This window comes from Manduca sexta, chromosome 21, assembly GCF_014839805.1.
Source record: "Manduca sexta isolate Smith_Timp_Sample1 chromosome 21, JHU_Msex_v1.0, whole genome shotgun sequence".
Lineage (NCBI taxonomy): Eukaryota > Metazoa > Arthropoda > Insecta > Lepidoptera > Sphingidae > Manduca > Manduca sexta.
In genome coordinates this window covers 11666895-11684787 of record NC_051135.1, presented here as the reverse complement: position 1 = coordinate 11684787, position 17893 = coordinate 11666895, and the positions used below count along the sequence as shown (strand labels likewise).

Sequence of the window (17893 nt, the reverse complement as noted above, 5' to 3'; positions counted from 1 at the left end):
GGAGATAGGAGTGAGAACATAATATACTGCAGAGACGAAATTCAGGGGTGTGGACCCTGTCCCCACGGGATACCCCTTTGTTTCTTCTAAATAAAGTGTGTATTTAAAGTTAATTATATGCTACCGTTGAACGCAACAAATTCGAAAGTATGTGAGGGCATCCACACCAGCACTAGGGCAGTTTGACGGACTAAGGCCTAAAGCTCCTCTGCATTAGAGGCTCTCTTGCTCATTAGTAGAACTCGTATTGTATATTATTACAAATATACTGATATTTTAATATTATTACAAAAGTACCTGTCCATTGTAAACATAGCTGGAAAATTTGCGCGTCATTATATTTTTATAACAAACAATATGATACAAGTTGCGTTACTAATGTAGGTCAGTGCACGATTCTAAAAATAGTCAGCCTAATGAGTGATGACATTAAAATTAAACTATTTTACGGATTTTATTGCGGTTTTTATATTTTAATTTTTTCCCGACGTTTCAAGACTTTGCAGCCTTCATTGTCACGGGGGGGCTGAGGTGTTGATTATCCGCAAAGTCAAAGTTACATATCTATCTACATTTTACAATTATACATTTCTTTAAATTTTTAGCTGTTTTTCGATCTACGCAGAATGAGCTGACACTGTCTTGACTTGTTGAGTGACGACATATTTGACACAACTATTTAACTTAATGACAGCTCGCCGATAACCTTGCTAAACAGTGCGCTGCCACCGTCTCATTGTTCCAGCGACAGCGTTGGAATTTGAACTATGGAATATTTCACATTAGGTTCAGATTCCTGGCAAACAGCCGATGGTGTACGGTCGTGCGATGGTAAGCGGCTGTTCAAAATCAATAGCAATACCTATCAGAGTAATGCACGCGCTATATGTATATTCGATTTTAAGTCTTATGGTTATACTGGATACAATGTCTCTTCAGAGGAATATAGTAGTGCACGTAAAAATTAACAAATTAATTATATATTATGAACCCCGTGATATAGCATACTGAAATTTTCACGTCTTTCTTATGTAGTTGCACAAATCGAAACAAACCCAGAGAATGACAATTACAATTAAGAATTTCACAAAAAGCTGTACAAAACTGTTTAGGAAACTATTTTGCATATTGAAGCACATGTTAAAACACCATATGGACACCGTTCTGTGTACCTAAAATGAAAATTGAAATTTGGTTCCCGCGTGCATAATTACGTCAATTGTAATTGTTTTTTTACTGGAACCGGTTAATGCAAGATCGTTCGATTTATAATCATGCTGCGTGACGCAAGTCGGAGGTAGGAGCTCGCGTAACGACGACCAGAACCAACCCAGTAGCCGGTCGCAGCATTGACCCGTGTTATTGGAGACCTCGTAGCTTCAATGTCTCAATTGGTTTCGGTCATAAAAATTTCACGAAGGCTACTATTAATTAAACCGAATATTCGGCGACGCTTCAATATTATTTTGCAATTGGACGAATTATGTGTGTTTACAACATTACGACAGAGTCTATGTGTATATCTATGTATTGTTTTTTTCTATAATTGTGAGAATGCGTCAGCGTCTGCTCTAAAGTTTTTTATGCAATAAATATTTATTTTCCCACAATAAAAAGTTTATAGCACTCAGGAATAATACAGCTTGCTAGTTGTGAAACACTTCAAAATCGGTGTAGTAGTTCCTGAGATCAGCTCGTTCAAACAAACAAACTCGTCAGTATCGATTCGGAAATCACACTGTTTACTCCGTTTGTGTATGAACAACCCTGGCTGCATCAAAGAATAATGTAGACAAATCGTCTATCTACAACACGCATCACGTATAAATAAATGGCAATATATTTTATGTCAACAAATTCTGAAAAGTACAATAAAATAAAAATACTAGAAAATGCAACGAGGAAGGATAAATACGCAATTATAGGGACGACTTTATTTTTATTATATGGAAAATACTTAATAACTCATTGTGGTCGACAAAAACTATGCAAAATACATTGTTATTGTTATATTAAGGCAAATAGTCTAAATAAACAAACATTTATTGTAACCCTGGGAGAATCCAAAATTATACAAAATGTTTACTATCTTCATTTTAACAACAGAAACCTTTGCGTAGAAGTTATATCCGTTGTATTGTGATAAAAAATTTCAGCAATAGCTATATTTTTATTTGAATTTAAAATTAATTTAGTATTTGAGTATATCTCATATATTGAGTATATGTGAGTGTGAGTTGACCCGACAGACGTCGTCCTGTCTTAACTATGTATGCACGCGCGCATTCTGTCGATCGCTGACAGTTATTTCAAACCACTGACAATTATGTAAAATTAATATTGTCGTTAAGTTTTCTTAAATTTTCTGGCCAATTTATTTTAATTTTTTCTTTCATAAGATTCTTCTCCTGATAATAACAAACACAACAAAAAAAAATTAGTGAAATCGGTCCATCCGTACACGCGTGATGCGATGACCAAGGGAAATAGACATTTATTTTTATATATATAGATTAATTAATAGAAATATTTTGTGACACATTTGTTGTTGATGACAAGTGAGGCAGAAACCATGCATTTGTTTTGAGAAATGCTCTTTTGCAAGTTCTTCAGTTCTAATAAGAATCTTCAGAAATAAATAACTAAATAAAAACACTGGCCTAATATTGACAGGCTTTATGCAACTTTGAAATTCTTAAAGGGGAGCTTTAAATTTTTGCAATCGGTCACAGACTCACCATGTGGAAAAGTTTTTCTGGGCTAAAACTCCCGCTTTATATTACCCCAGGATAAAAGTAGCCTATAGCGCTCAGTAGTAATGTAGTTTCCCATTAATGGAAAAACAATCTAACTTGGTTTAGTAGTTTCTGAGATTGGCGCTTTCAAACAAACTTTAGCTTTATATATTAGTATAAATTAACCATTAAATACACAGTTGGTAGCCCTAAAATAAGTGTGTCATGTGTCTTAGGCCTGGAAGAAATCCAGTACCTCCACTATGCTACTAATTTTCACTTATCACTAAACTATTGCCGTAATACAAGCATTTATAGTCAAAGCCAAATGAGTCAAAGTAATTAAATGCTTACTATTTGACCTTGAGCTAATCAGAGTTGTGGATTTACATATTGTATTCAATACCAATTTAACATTATAATGCATGTGAACTTGTAGAATGAATGTGTAATAGAACAACCAACTCTGTAGGTCAAGGATAATGAAAATACAATACCTAAATATCAAGAACGCTGTTTATTATAGAAACAAGTAAATGATTTATCAATAGTGGAAAAAAATATTTAAAAAAAGTAGTATGTAACATAGTTGAGAAAGAACAATAGTATGGAATAAATTAATATTTCAAGCAAAAAGAATAATGGCAGTAAAGGAATTCCATTTGACTTAACACTTCTAGTAGGTGTTGCTTGCGGCTTTACCAGCATGAAAAGCCTTTTAGGTCTCAAAATCTCTAAATTAGTGTGACAATTCACAGAGCCATCTTCAGAACACTAGTGGCATGTCAAAAATCTGATTAAAGATTTAAATATTACTCACAGGTCTATGGGTAAATTACCAGGATAGAATGTCTATATGTTAATCAAGGAAATGGTTTATCCATGCATCAAATTTCATCCAAACCCATTCAGGGGTTGCTGCATTTTCATCTAACATTAAAAACATTTGCATTTATCATATTCATAAGTTAAGATGGTAAAAATGTTATTTATGGAAGTAATGCACATATTAATAAAAAAGAAAATATATATGGTATTGTTGTTCAAAAGAACAGACAAATTGTGACCATGAAATTATTTTACTACAGACATTATTGAAATACATTTACTAGGGGCAAAACATAGTTAACTGTTTAGTTTATGTCATATTATGTAATATGTAAGTAAAAACGATTTTATTTGTTGTATTTCATATAATAAGTTAACATAATGTTCATATTTTTATGAATGCATTAAATTTCTATAAAAAATAATTAAACATTATAATGGGGGAATCCCCATAAAGTATTATTGCCATTCAATTGATGAGTAATTCTTCCATAATGTAAACAGATTGACTCAATAAGAATGGACTCGGATAGAATTGATAAAATTTATAGATTAATAGATTTCAGTTTATATAACATTAACAAGTATAATCATAATCCCACTTATTATAATTTTTAAAATATTTGGAGCTATGGATTTAGAACCAAGATACAGCCTAGCATGAAATAATTGTATCAAATAGCATATTTAGTATACATGTAAATTTTCAAATTAACATCTGATAATTGTTTAGTATTTCTATCATCATCAAATTAGTACATTTTATGAATAAATGATGTATGTAATGATTGTTTATCCTTGTTTTAGTAAATCAGTATGTGATTATCAAAAGGCAGCATTACCATTGCTTCTTTGTCCAATAAGCTCAACTATAACATTTAAAATACATATTATTATATATTTATGATTTTTACACAGAAGCATGAGATGAGGTCAATAATTACAGTTATCAAAAATTCAATGACAAGCATGTATTAAAGCAATAAATTGAATTAAATATATTTGTACAAACAAAAAGATATGTGGCTGAAAATAAGTGGTGAAAAATGTAGGTCTTCAGAACTGATATAAATGTGTTTTCCTATATATAACTTTAGTACTAACATAAATGTGTATTTTTGTACCTGTAAAGTTTTTTCTATGTAAACACATTCAAACATTTAGTTTCAAATAAGATACTCAAATGATCCTATACTTATCACACACATAAATATAATGCTTAGAATGTGTGTCACGAACTTTTGCAATCTGTGATCTAATGGAACATATCATAATGGCTTTTAGCATTAAGATAAGTTTCTAATCATGATCTATAGAACAGGTTTATTGGAACTAGAAGTCAAAGTGTGCATAAATGATGAACAGTACCTGTATGAGCAAATCTGCGGCCAACAAGTGGGCTGTCGAGGAGCAGCCTCCTGAGGGACCAGCGGCCCAGCACACCCCCGCCCCAGCCGCAACCACCACCGCTGCCGCGCCGCATCCCTTCGCGTTCCACCATCACACCAAAACAATGCACATAACACAGAGCGCGCAGTCCTCAACGCCGCACGAGCGACTTCACCTCGCACCGCTCACACACTACCGTTAGGAAACATCGAGTCGCAAACTAGTCTTTACACAACGCGCTGTTGAGTAACAAAACTTGCAAGTCGCAACGCATCAGCGAGAGAAAGTGCCGATGGCCAGACGGCCCGCATGTACCCGCGCTAGCTGCTAGCCACTACCGACCACTGTCCGAGCGAGATGCACTCTCGGACCTCGGCTCAGGAGCGATCATTCAACTCCCATTGTACGGAAACAACATGTCAGTCTGAACGGCTACACCAAAACTAGTGCGTCGGTAAAGACTTCGTTAATAACACTGTTTCAAGTAACACGACTAACTATACCGGCGGTTAAGACAGAAATGCCATTTTATCAAAATAAAATGCACAAAACCGACGACCTACGATTTACGAATACCAACCCGATTCCTGTGTTCACAACTGTCAAAAATTATCGTTATACCTACTATTTGTTGCACAGTATCGTTTACTAAGTAATCGTCGCAAACTCACGTTTTTCTCATTGGCTTTTTGCTACAAAATAATACCTAATGTACAAAGTGTTATCTTTGTGAGAATCGAGACCATGGGTATTATTATGAAAGAGATAGCAAGATCGTTGAGGATTAACGAATGACAGAGACCTCTGATTGAATTGTTTATGGGAAACAAAATGTTTTAGGAATGTTGAATCTGGTAATATATAGTTTCTTTAAAACAAAAATGATTATTATTTGAATACATCGTTATCTCGTTCTATAACAGCTCAAATTAAATTTGTAACCTTCATGTAGACCATAGATAAAATATATTTCTTTAATAAGCCTTAGAGATGTCCAGCTTACTAAAATCGATTTTTGTAACGATATTGTCATCGATTTATGCATCCATATAATATTGTAGTCAAAAATAAATAATATGTAATTGTTAATACTATATTATGTTTACACAGTTTTTTTCATTTCGGCATGTGTCCAACTTATAACTCGACTGAGTTATTATCATTGTCTGAATGTCTCACACAAAACCGACACTAATTGGCAGGCTTCTGGACTTAGGAAAAGTAATTTTTCTTTGATGGCCTTGGTGGTTTATATAAATAGTTTAGTTGGCTACCAATATTTTAGGAGTGATCAGTGAACACATTACACATTACCATTGTACAGTGGGCACGGACCTAATTCATCAGTCCCAATTTAGCTATACTTGTGTAGTAGGAGTGTTGAACAGATTACTTCTACATTTCGTCAAAAATAATTTCTAAGTATCAACCATCCTAAAATGTATCGATACCTATGTTAACTTGATTTAAATTTCACATCCCAAAGTCAAATCGAATTTATATTTGATGGTTTCATAGTTGACAATTAGTGACAATTGACATATCACTTGCCAAAATAATAGCGGTGTGTTTTACAATTTTCTTTACTAAAAATTAAACATCTTTATATACTGATGTTTATTTATGGGTTAATTTTGCATTCCTAGTTCCATTGGTAAATTGATTTAAAATGTATACTTACAAAATATTATTCGGTGTATTATTATTAAGTGGTGCACTATGCGAAAATAAATACTCTCGGTCAGTTAACGAGAAAAAGAAGGATGAGGTGAATTTCAGGACCTTGGAGAAGCCATTCAGGATGAACAAACTTAATCTATTGTGGGTAAAGGCGCAACAAGTAAGTTCCTACTTAAAATGAGTAGTATTATCAAAATTTGTTCATAGATTTATCTTAATACTACTTTTGTTAATTCTTTCGATTAAATCCTACCGTTATTGTGTTACCTTTTATCAGTTTTTAGTTTTTTTAGGTTTTCCACATAATCATACCATGTTAATTTTGTGTTGGCATACTTTTTGGTTTCTATAATCTTGTCATCCCTAGATATACTGTGACTTCAATTTTCATACCAGTAATAGACTATTGATGCTAACTTGATGTCATTTTTACGAGACATTAGACTATCTCTCACTTGTTTATTGCAGTAAGAAATTCTGTTTATACTTAAACATAGCAAGTTATTTCTAGCTTATATTAGTAGACTTGGATTAAAGAAATTTTCTATAAAGTTCCCAATTACCTTTTCAGCGTCTAACAGAACCAAAGCTAAAGTCATTGTACAGTGACCTCACAATTCAAGACAAGGAGGAGATCACTTACAAGAGGTTCAAGAGTGAGGGAGGGGACAAGGAGGGACTCAAAGAAGCTGAGCTGAGAAGGAAACTTACTAACATTATGTCTGTGTATGGGTTACTTGAACACTTTGATGAGAAAGCTCCTCCACGCCAAAAGGATCACCCGGTAAGTATATTAGGTCAGATGATGTTAGGTCTCAAACCTTTGCTGCAAATTACTTTATAATTATTATTTCACCTAATATGCCTACTGCCAACTTTTAACATTTTAAGGTGGTATTTTGATCTATCTATTCAAACTTTATAAAACAGAAAAAAATGTACAATATGTCTACAATATACTATCCTTACTTTGGTTGTTTAAATATTTTTATAATGTGGATGTAGTTACATTAATGTCATAATTACAATGCCATGAAAATTGTTGATTTTGTGCAACTCCTGCACATGAATTAATTCCCAACCAATATTATTAAACAAACAATTTAAGGAGGAACATTTTGGTAGTTTAAAATTTTCAATAAAACCTAATACTGATTCTTTTAAATAAATTATTCACCTGTTACTCTTGCACCATAAGGAATAGATGCTTTTTTTCCTCAGGAGAGGGTCTTAAACTAGAGCTTTATGCCAGCATAGAAGAATTAGAACAGTATTAATTGCTTTGTTTTAGTATTGTAAAAAACTAACTATGTTATATATTATATGTACAGTTCATTTCAATAATATATTTTCATGCAGATAAGATGCAATGTTTTTGTTTCATTGTGCCGGCCAGCTGATAATACAATACAGATAATTTCATAATTACATTTGCAGACAAAGTTCAGTGACATATTTTTATCACATTAATGTGTTGTACATCACCATATGTATCTAAATGTCTTTCACACATTAAGTAACTTATATTTTTTGAAATCTTTGTTTAAATAGCTTCATCGTATGACGACTATGTCACTCCATAGCCATACATTCAATTTGATGAGGCCTACTCACTTCTCATACAATTTTAAGTTGAAATAATTTAAATTTTCAACTTGTGGAATCAAAGAAGTAGCACCTACTGATGTTCTGCTTTATATAACATCTATTTATATATTAATTTAAGCGAAACAGTAACTGGTTCAGGAAATGGTATTAATGTGGTAATTAAAATACATTTCTCTGTCTTAACAAAGGGTTTCAACTCAGCAATGGATGACCATATTAACAAGAGCATATTCAAGGATAAGAAATTAAATCAATTATGGACTAAGGCTGAGACATCAGGCTTTACTAGCGAGGAGTTGGCTGCTCTGAAGGAAGAGTTCCTGCATCATCAAGATAAAATAGACCAGTACTATGAACTGTTAACTGACATGGACAGTGCCAAAAAAGAGGGATATAAAAGTGAGCACAGATTATAACTTTCTTGAATAATGAACTCAATCCTACCAATAAATGCAAAGTTCATACTCAAACACACACTAATGTCTTTTATCTCTAATGGGGTAGACAAAGGCGCAACGGTGACCCACTTTTTGCCGAGTGTATACTGTTCCATGATGTGATAGAGGGCTTGCCTATAGACATTACGGGTACAAATATCAGACTCCGGACTGATACAGAGTAGAAAAAGCGAATACCAGTTTACCCAACCCAGTTATACAACCCGACACCTCAGCACTGCAGTTGTACCATAATACAACTATGCCACTGAGTAGTCTAAGTTTACAAAACATACTAAAGAGATAATAACTAATAGATAGATAACTACATTAATTTATTACAATGTAATCGATCCATACAATAATTGAAAAACTTCTATTTTTTTAATCTAGTATTGTAGCTTATTATAATACTGAAAGTGGACAAATAATAAAAATCATTTCTATTATCGGCTTACTTAGGCTTAAATAGATGTGAGTAGACATTTTTATTCTTAGTAACGCCGTCTATTCAATTTACCAAATGAATTTCAGACGCGAACAATTAATTCGGCCTTTAAAGATTACGTTTGGTCGTTAAATCGAATTGGCCTATAAAACTTAGACCATCAGCACAAGTTGGAGCTCTCGGAATGTTTTTTGTAACCTTCCCATGTAAATTAATGTATTAGGTATCCTCAATGTTATCTGCCTTGAAAGAATTTGGAAGTAGACATTGCTTAATTCAGTTGTTAAATTAACGTCGTCATCAAGAAAATAATGATACCTGTACCATCAAAGTGCTCGTTTCGACGATAGATATTCAACGCGTAACTGCTTTAATTTAGTAACATGCTTTAATATTCTCAGATGCTATCAATGAAGAGGAATTAGTCAAGTTCAACGAGATAGACGAACAAACCAACGAGATCACCAAAGACTATCTCCACCATGCTAACCTGGTGCGAGAGAAACACAGGGACCTCAGAGACGGATATGATAAGTTGCAAAGAATTACGGCTAAAGGTAATTTGGTACATAAAATTATAATTTATGAACAAAATTATGTTAATCATCTATGTCACACCTTAGAATTTATTGTGTGATTATACAAACAGCTCCTGCGCTTCGGCTACCTTATACAATGAAGTGTTAGGATTTTTATTAACCATGCTGATAAATTGTGTTTATTGATTTTATATATCTGTCTAATTTCTTCCAAAAAATAATCATGTTTGCTCTACAGAGCAAAAATTATAATATAAGAAAACATTATGTTTTCTTATATTATATTTTTTCTTATACCTATACAGTATAAGTAATATTCAGCAATGCTCATGTAAACTTAGTAAAGTCAATTCGCTTTGGGGTTGGGATTTGAATTAGCAGTACCATTTTGGCTACACCGACTTTCCATAATATATTGTTTCATAACTCATCAATATAAGTGTTGTTCTCAGGGCCTAATAATAGAGAATTCATAGAGCCAAAGGTGCAAGGTCTATGGCGCATGGCGGTGCAAGCCAACTTTACAGTCGACGAGCTCGCTTCCCTGAAGGTATGCGAAAACTTTGTTTTTTCTGCGTGAACATTATTTTCAAAGTTGCAATTTTACCACTAGGATAATAACATATTATCTTTAGTTTTTATAATATTAAAAATTCAGTCACTTCTAACTTTCGTCAAACTTCCACTATTTTTCAGCGTGCAAAGATATTCTATTGTTCAAGCCTTATTATTAAATTAAAAGTCTTCAACATCATTGAACTTGTTTGTGCAAAATTCGTATAAAAATTAAAAATATTCTGTAAATATTTTTTATAAACATTAGAATGGTAATTCTCCAGGTGGAGCTCCTAACACTACGAGTCGCGGTTGCTGAAGCTGCGTCATTTGCAAGTCGATCACGTAAGCAACCTTGAGAAACATCGTAGCAAGGTTATTTGTTATTTTATTTTCCCATTTATTATTTTTATTGCTTTGTCACAGTTTATTCTTGTTTAATATTTTTGCAGGTTATTAATTTTTGTTTGAATATACTTACTGTACTGTCAGTGTGTTAAATGAGTAACTACTCTGTATTTATTATATCGTTGGAATCCATCTTCAGGTGGCAGGCGCTGGCGAGAAGATGAATCACTTCGAAGACCAGGAGCAGTTGATCAAGAAACATTCCAGGAAGGTGGAGAAGATGCATGCAGACATCGAGACCCGCATACTGGGGCGGCACACTGAGTTGTGATAGCCAACTGATATTATTTAGTGTATTTTATTATTACATGTAAATGTGTATGTTGATGTCCATAATAACTGGTATAAGAAATAATATAAATTGCTGAATTAATACAGTAATTTCCATAATTGGTCCTGTTTTTAAATTTTATAATGCAATATCATAATTTCGACATTTAGGTATTATTCCCCGTGTTTATTGATTACCTATTTAAATATTTTTTTACATTCTAAATAATAAGGACAATAATTATGAATGTGGGCACTGTGGCGTTGTGAATCTCTTATGTGAAACATTACAAATAAATATTATGGTTACTTTTGAAGTGTCTATTATTTCTTCTTAATTCAAAGATCCTATTTTAGTTGAGTTGATCATTGATCCTGAACTACGAAATTTAAGCAATGGTGCTTAACATCTTAATTTATAATATTAATTCTGGTTCCTATTATATTTCTCCTAATTTTATACATGCATACATATTGAGGGCTTTTATCCCAGAAGAGGTAGGCACGAGATCCATTCTGAGAAAATAACCCAAAATCACTAGGAGTTGTAACATATCCAATACAACGAAGCCACTGATGAGGTCATTTCTCTAGCTTTTGAATCAGAAAAATCTTATCAGTCCGCAGATTGAACAATTTTAACGCCATTTATACAGCATTATAAACTCTTAATGACTATGATATAGTCCGCAGAAAGGGACGAAGTCTCACACATAACCTGTCGTAAAAAAAATGTATGTGTTGTCGAAGACGCTTGAAATTTGTAATGCATTGATCCCACAGAGTGTGGCAGGGTAGACCTTTGCAAATGTAGTATAGCTCAGTTAATTAAAGCTAACAAAATTTTGCGTCTTACAAAATGGGAAGGAACAACACTATCAATATAAAATTTAAATAGAGTAGAATTGTGATTATGTGGTATATTTATTTATATTTATGTAGGAAAGTGCTCAACAATTGGTGCAAGAAAAGTTACTCAATTCGATAAAAAATTTGAGATACGCGGTGTTAGCTAAGTGAGGATGAGTGTCTATATTATCCTTGGAGTAAGTGCAAAGCACGAGTGTGGTAAACATAGGTTGTTTGTGTAGTGTTAGTTGGTCCTAATCAAGAACACACTCAGTATAGTTTGACAACGGTTTATTTACCTAGAACTTACCGCACATCCTGTTTTAATCATATTCGAGACAATGTAAGTCCTCAATAATAATTTACTTATAAATATACACATTACCCAAATAAACCTATAAAAAAATGAATTTCACTTGAAAAAACAGGTGGTATTATTAAAAACACCAGTGGTTACAGTGCATCAATATATGACATTTAATCTTCATGTACAAGCAAATTTATTATTAATACACGTTTAATATTCCTTCTCGGTCAGCGAGAGCATCAATCACCGAAATTAATATCGTATTATGCCATAATATAGAGTGTAAAATGTGTATAACAAGAGTTCGGCGGGGCGTAAGGCAACGCAAAACACTCAGCGGCACTTCGGAATCACATTCCAAGCTACCTACTATTACACGGTCGCGGCCGTGTCTACGGCGCGACGCCACTATAACGTAACTATAATTTGTCTAAACGCGACGAGTCCGACGGCACGACTGCTCGTCGGCCCATGCTCACGTTCAGCGCTAGTACAGTGTGAGTAGTACTCGGCTCGAGAGGACATTTCTCTAGTATGTATATAGATAATCTGTATAATATAATTCTTTCTCACTAATATCTACACCGCTTCAGGGTTACGATCGTGTTCGAGCCAAGAGGGCCGCTCTCCTCCTAAGGCAGTAGTTGTCTTCGCCGGTGGGACTCTTAGTGAGTCCATTTGCTCCAAGACTGCAAAATGCAAATACATTATGCATATTTGATATTCAAAAGTTGTAAAAAATATTACACTTTAATTTAACACGGATAAATGAATACAATTTTTAAAACTACTTCAGCATCGTGGACTTTTCTCGCATTACTTCAAGGATACACACAGCTAGAAGTGTGGTAGTATTGGAACAGAATAATAAAATCGTTCTACTAGCATAGAAATTAGTAACTCAATCAATGCGGGAACATAGTTTATATGAAATTATATTTGAGTGTGTGTGTTGTGTAGTGACCTGCTTGTCGGGTGCGTGGTGCTGCGCCTGGTCCCAGTGGAGGTGTTCGGGCGCGGGCGCGGCAGCGGGCACGGGCGGGAGGTAGTGCATGGGCAGTGCGTGCATCAGCGACAGCGCCGCCGCCGTGGCGCCCGTGCCAGAACCGCCCACGCCTCCTACGCCGCCATAGGCGCCGTCCAGCCCGTGACCCACGCCCACGTGACCGCTCACGCCAACCGAGCCGACACCGCCCATGCCGCTCACACCCTGCTGGTATAAACTTTTCATTATAATATCGATTTATTTAATGTTAAAACGGTTAAGGCATATTCTGTAAAGATTTTTAGTGCAAATAGTCATCCCTGTACATACCTGGTATCTATCATGGTCGGAGAGGTGTGGATGGTGCTGCAAATGCGGATGCGTCCAGTCGTCGTTGGCGGTGAGTTTCCAGGCGCGTTCGGTGCCGATGGGCCGCGGCTTGCGTTCCTCCTCCTCGCCCCAGCCGCCGCCTCCACCACCGGCGCCGCTGCCCACGCTGGCGCCGCTTCCTACGGCGGAGCTCACACCCACGCCCACGCCGCGATCAAGCAGAGACTGCAAATAATTATTTCAAAAATTTACAATAAAATCTTTGGAGACTACATCATTCAGGCGATAATGTCTATTATACGTGACATTCTAAAAAAGAGATGAATGAGTGCTAATCTCTGCTCCTGCTAACCTTTAAATGCGTATTGTGTCAATATCATTTATTGTATTGGAATTAGTTAATCGTCAGTTTTCAATCCATCAGGATAATTAGAAACATCCAAGTATACCATAACAATATTTTTATGGAATACAAGAATTATCTATACTATTATATAAAGCTGAAGAGTTTGTTTGTTTGTTTGTTTGAACGCGCTAATCTCAGGAACTACCGGTCCAAACTGAAAAATTCTTTTTGCGTTGGATAGTACTTGGTTCGTGGAGTGCAATAGGCTATATATCATCACGCTATACCCAATCGGAGCGGAGCAGTAATGGCTAATCTCAGGAACTACCAATTCGAACTGAAAAAATCTTTTTGTGTTGAATAGTCCTTTATTTGTGGAGTGCTCAAAGTTATATATCATCACGCTATGACCAATAGGAGCGGAGCGGTAATGGCTAATCTCAGGAACTAACGGTTTCAACTGAAGATTTCGTTTTGTGTTGGATAGCCCTTTATTTGTGGATCGCTATAGGCTATATATCATCACGCTATATTCAATAGGAGCGGAGCAGTAATGGCTAATCTCAGGAACTACAGATTCGAACTGAAAAAATCTTTTTGGGTTGAATAGTCCTTTGTTTGTGGACCGCTATAAGCTATATATCATCACGCTATGACCAATAGGAGCGGAGCAGTAATGAAACATGTTGCAAAAACGGGAAAATTATAAGTTTTGAGAGCTTCCGTTGCCTGCGCTGCGTAAACGGTTAAAATTATGCAACAATGATGTATAACGGGATTGTTCCACTTTAAAAGTTCTAAAAAATATATTATAAAACAAAGTCCCCCGCTGCATCTGTCTGTCTGAACGTGTTAAACTCAAAACTACCCAACATATTAAGATGAAATTTGGTATGGAGACAGTTTGAGACCCTGGGAAGAACATAGGCTCTGGGGAAACTACTACTTTTATAACGGAAAACTTTAGCCTGAAAAACTTTGTAACGCGGGCGGAGCCGCGGGCAAAAGCTAGTTAACTTATATTTGTAGAATATTTGTTGCGCGTACTCACCTGGTAAGCGTGGTGTTGTTGCGGCGTGTGCTGCATCGGCTTGGGCGACTGGTTCATCGGTTGTTGTTGGTACGAGGACATCAGAAGAGCGCTCAGGTTGCCTGCGTTGCTGCTGCCGGCGAACAACTGGAAACAAACCATTTTAATTATAATTCTTTGCTTTTAAAACCAAATAATATTAATTTTACAGAATTATTTTAAAAATATGATTTGAATAAAATGTTTATCATTGATCAAAGCGCTGAAACCGGAACCGAACTGAAACTGAAACTCTCCGTAGAATGGGAGGTCTGTGCTCAGCAGTGGGCCCTACAGATATAATACATGGCTGGTATCATTATATTTATTGTATTAAAGCACGTAGATGATAAGGAGCCAGATATGGGTAATATAGTTACCTGGGCGTTATGTTTATGTTGCATGAGCGGGTGTCGCTGCGCGAAGTCAGGCGCGCGCGGGTTGAGGCGCGACACGGGCTCCACGCCCACGTAGCCCAGCCCCAGCGAGGCGGGCGACATGGACACGCCGCTGGCCATCGACACCATGATGTTGTGCGAGGTGCGCGCGTGCGTGCCGTGCGGCGCGTGCTGCGTGTGCGGCGCGTGCGACGCGTGTGAGGCGTGCGAGGCGTGCGACGCGTGCGGCGTCAGCGACATGTGCTCCAGCTGCGTGGTGAGAGGCAGCGGCGCCGGGTACGAAGCGCCCGACAGCGGCGGCGCGTACGCAGGCGGTGGCGTGGAGCCGTGCGAGGAGGTGCGCGAGCACGGCGAGCACCCGCCGCCGCCTCCGCCTCCACCGCGGTAACCGGGCGCCTTGCTCGCGTCCACCTGCACATCAACACATTATAGAATATTTTCCTCTTAATGTCTGTAATGAGCAACAGTTCCGTCATGTAAACTTTAATTCTGTTAAGCGCACAATTTGTGTCGAAACATACAATAAAATTAGATAGTGATTAAAAAAGAAACCTTATCCCCTTACTATTACAAGTAGGAAAAAGTAAACGTTATTGTTTTTAAATTAAAAATAATATAGATTCATTGTCAAGTGACCTTGGTCTGCCTCACCTGCGGCGGCGGCACGTCTACGTTGTGGTGCGCGTCGCCGCCGGCGCCCCACATGCTGCCGCCCGCGCTGGCAGACAGGTCTTTGAAGAGGGAATACTCTTGCGCTCCGCCACCACTGCCGCTTGTCTACCAAACACATCAGGTTATATTATACAACTGATTGATGACACAAGCATGTTTACTCTCCCAATGATAGGATCAATAAATTATTATTACAAGATTCTGTATAGTGGATTTTACCTGGGGCGTGGTGTTGATATGAAGTGCAGACGATGGGTTACTGGTATTTTCTGCATTTGCATTCCAAGAGCTTGAATTATCAGGACTTAGCTAGAACCGAAATGTTTCACATGTTATTACAATACATAAAATCAAATATAGTGAAAGTTGACGATGATAAAGCAACATGAAACCCAGAGTAAATGTAAATATATTGTTTATCATAGTGTAACGCGAACGTAATTTGCATACATCTACACTCGGCTCATAGCATTGTCCGAACCGAGCGTAAGCATCACGTTTAGTCCCCGTCCCGCAGCTCCGTCGCTGCGTTTCCCCCGCCAGCGTCGTGCGACGACGCTCGAGCATGGAACAAGCGCGCGCTGATATCGTATGGACATCTTATTGTATTAGCATTTAGCACGTTTTAATGTTCTTTATATGTATATATGGTTGTGCTCCGAACCCCGTGTTTAAATTAACACCCAACATATTAATTCTGTTATTACAATAGGTTTTTTTTTATGTAGGAAAATAATTATTATAGTATGCAGTATTTTAGTAGGGATAGTATAACTTGTACTACAACCACTTGATTGTGGTGAGTTGTGTGATGTAGTACCTGCACGGTGCGGTCGGGCAGGCGGTGCGGCTTGGTGTCGGGCTCGTCGTTGGCGGCATGCGCATGCGTGGCGTGTGTGGCGAGCGACACGTGCGCGCCCAGCGGCGGCGGAGACGCCTCGCGCGCGCTCTTCAGCGGTGACGAGCCTGAACCACCGCCACTGCCGCCACTCGCGCCGCTCGTCGACGATGACGACGATACAGCGTTGCTGCTCGACGACGCTTGTTGCTGCTACATCAATATCATATTTAGTCAATTTGAAGTTAGGTACAAAGTGTAACAATTATTTGATTATTTCACAAATTAACAAATAGCAGAGTGTTTTCCATGTAAATATGTAATATATAACCGGTAAAAGTTATAAGCATGTTACCTGAGGCGTAGGTCTTGGCTTGGTGTCTGCAGGAGTAGGTGCAGGCGCAGGCGCGGGTGTGGGCGGCGCGGGCGCGGCGGTAAGCTTGGCCGCGAACGTGTGTGAGCCGCCCACGATGGCACCTGTGTACGACAGCGTGCCACTCTTGCTGCTACCGCCAGCGCTGGAGACAGCACCGGTGGCCGTAGGAGTTGCGGGAGTCGCAGGACCCGTACGCTTCTCAGTACTCGCAGCTGCTGTTGGTGCGTTACGAGTAATTACAATACGCACTATTTTGTTATGATGGCTAAAGCTAGTTTCCTCATCTGACCTTTATTCCTGAGTTTATTGTTCGAAAGTTTCGACATTGATCTTAACTTGCTTTAATCCTACCAAAATTATTGTACATGTTATATAGCTACTTATAGTAGTGTAGTTACCGTGCGAGAGCAGACGCGGCAGCTGTGCGCGAGGCGCGGGTGTGAGCGGCTGCTTGGCGGGGGCGCGCGTGGTGGGCGTGGCGCGGCTGCTGCCCGACCCACTGCTCGACGAACTCGCGCCCTGCATGCAATGTACACATTATCGACATCTGTTCTTATTATTTCAAATAAGCGTCAACCTTCTCAGGTTTTACAAGACTGTTCGACATAGAAATAGATATTCGAGGTCATTAAATAGTTTAGGCGGCGATAGAACTGGTGTTACCTTGGCCGGCGGCTGCTTAGGCGGTTTGGCGGGCTGCGCAGGAGGTGGTGGAGGCGGGAGCTTGCCGGCGCGCGGCAACAGCTGCAAGATGTCTGCTTCCGGGTCGCGGATCATCGCCGAGATCAGCATGCCAGCTTGCTTAGTGGCCTCAGCTGAACCCCTG

General features: G+C 37.6%; 3 protein-coding genes across 16 annotated transcripts in view; 1 reads left to right on the top strand and 2 right to left on the bottom strand.

The window, feature by feature from the left end:
- The window catches only part of LOC115440162 (E3 ubiquitin-protein ligase RNF19B), a 93162-nt gene extending 87477 nt beyond the window's left edge, over positions 1-5685 (bottom strand). Inside the window, 1 exon segment of the mRNA XM_037440953.1 lies at positions 4932-5685. Within this exon segment, the coding sequence (XP_037296850.1) occupies positions 4932-5064 (133 nt within the window). The 5' untranslated portion in view covers positions 5065-5685.
- Positions 5686-6468: 783 nt separating this feature from the next.
- On the top strand, positions 6469-11214 carry LOC115440176 (alpha-2-macroglobulin receptor-associated protein). Its single transcript, XM_030164373.2, is given in 8 exon segments — positions 6469-6792; positions 7204-7416; positions 8429-8639; positions 9527-9682; positions 10117-10214; positions 10504-10515; positions 10517-10564; positions 10767-11214. Coding segments are annotated over 8 exon segments (1041 nt in total). The 5' UTR covers positions 6469-6621; the 3' UTR covers positions 10899-11214.
- An 806-nt stretch (positions 11215-12020) lies between these two features.
- The window catches only part of LOC115440152 (ankyrin repeat domain-containing protein 17), a 55843-nt gene continuing 49970 nt past the window's right edge, over positions 12021-17893 (bottom strand). For 9 of the 14 annotated variants that reach the window (XM_037440880.1, XM_037440890.1, XM_037440884.1 and 6 more), the window contains 11 exons: positions 17731-17890; positions 17466-17586; positions 17047-17282; positions 16674-16904; positions 16073-16162; positions 15818-15958; positions 15164-15592; positions 14766-14891; positions 13369-13593; positions 13018-13266; positions 12021-12742 (listed from right to left, as the gene is read on the bottom strand). In XM_037440880.1, the coding sequence (XP_037296777.1) occupies positions 12719-12742; positions 13018-13266; positions 13369-13593; positions 14766-14891; positions 15164-15592; positions 15818-15958; positions 16073-16162; positions 16674-16904; positions 17047-17282; positions 17466-17586; positions 17731-17890 (2032 nt within the window). In that variant the 3' untranslated portion in view covers positions 12021-12718. The remainder of the gene's footprint in view (positions 12743-13017; positions 13267-13368; positions 13594-14765; positions 14892-15163; positions 15593-15817; positions 15959-16072; positions 16163-16673; positions 16905-17046; positions 17283-17465; positions 17587-17730; positions 17891-17893) is intronic. The other 5 variants (XM_037440883.1, XM_037440885.1, XM_037440881.1 and 2 more) reach the window with 5 other exon arrangements.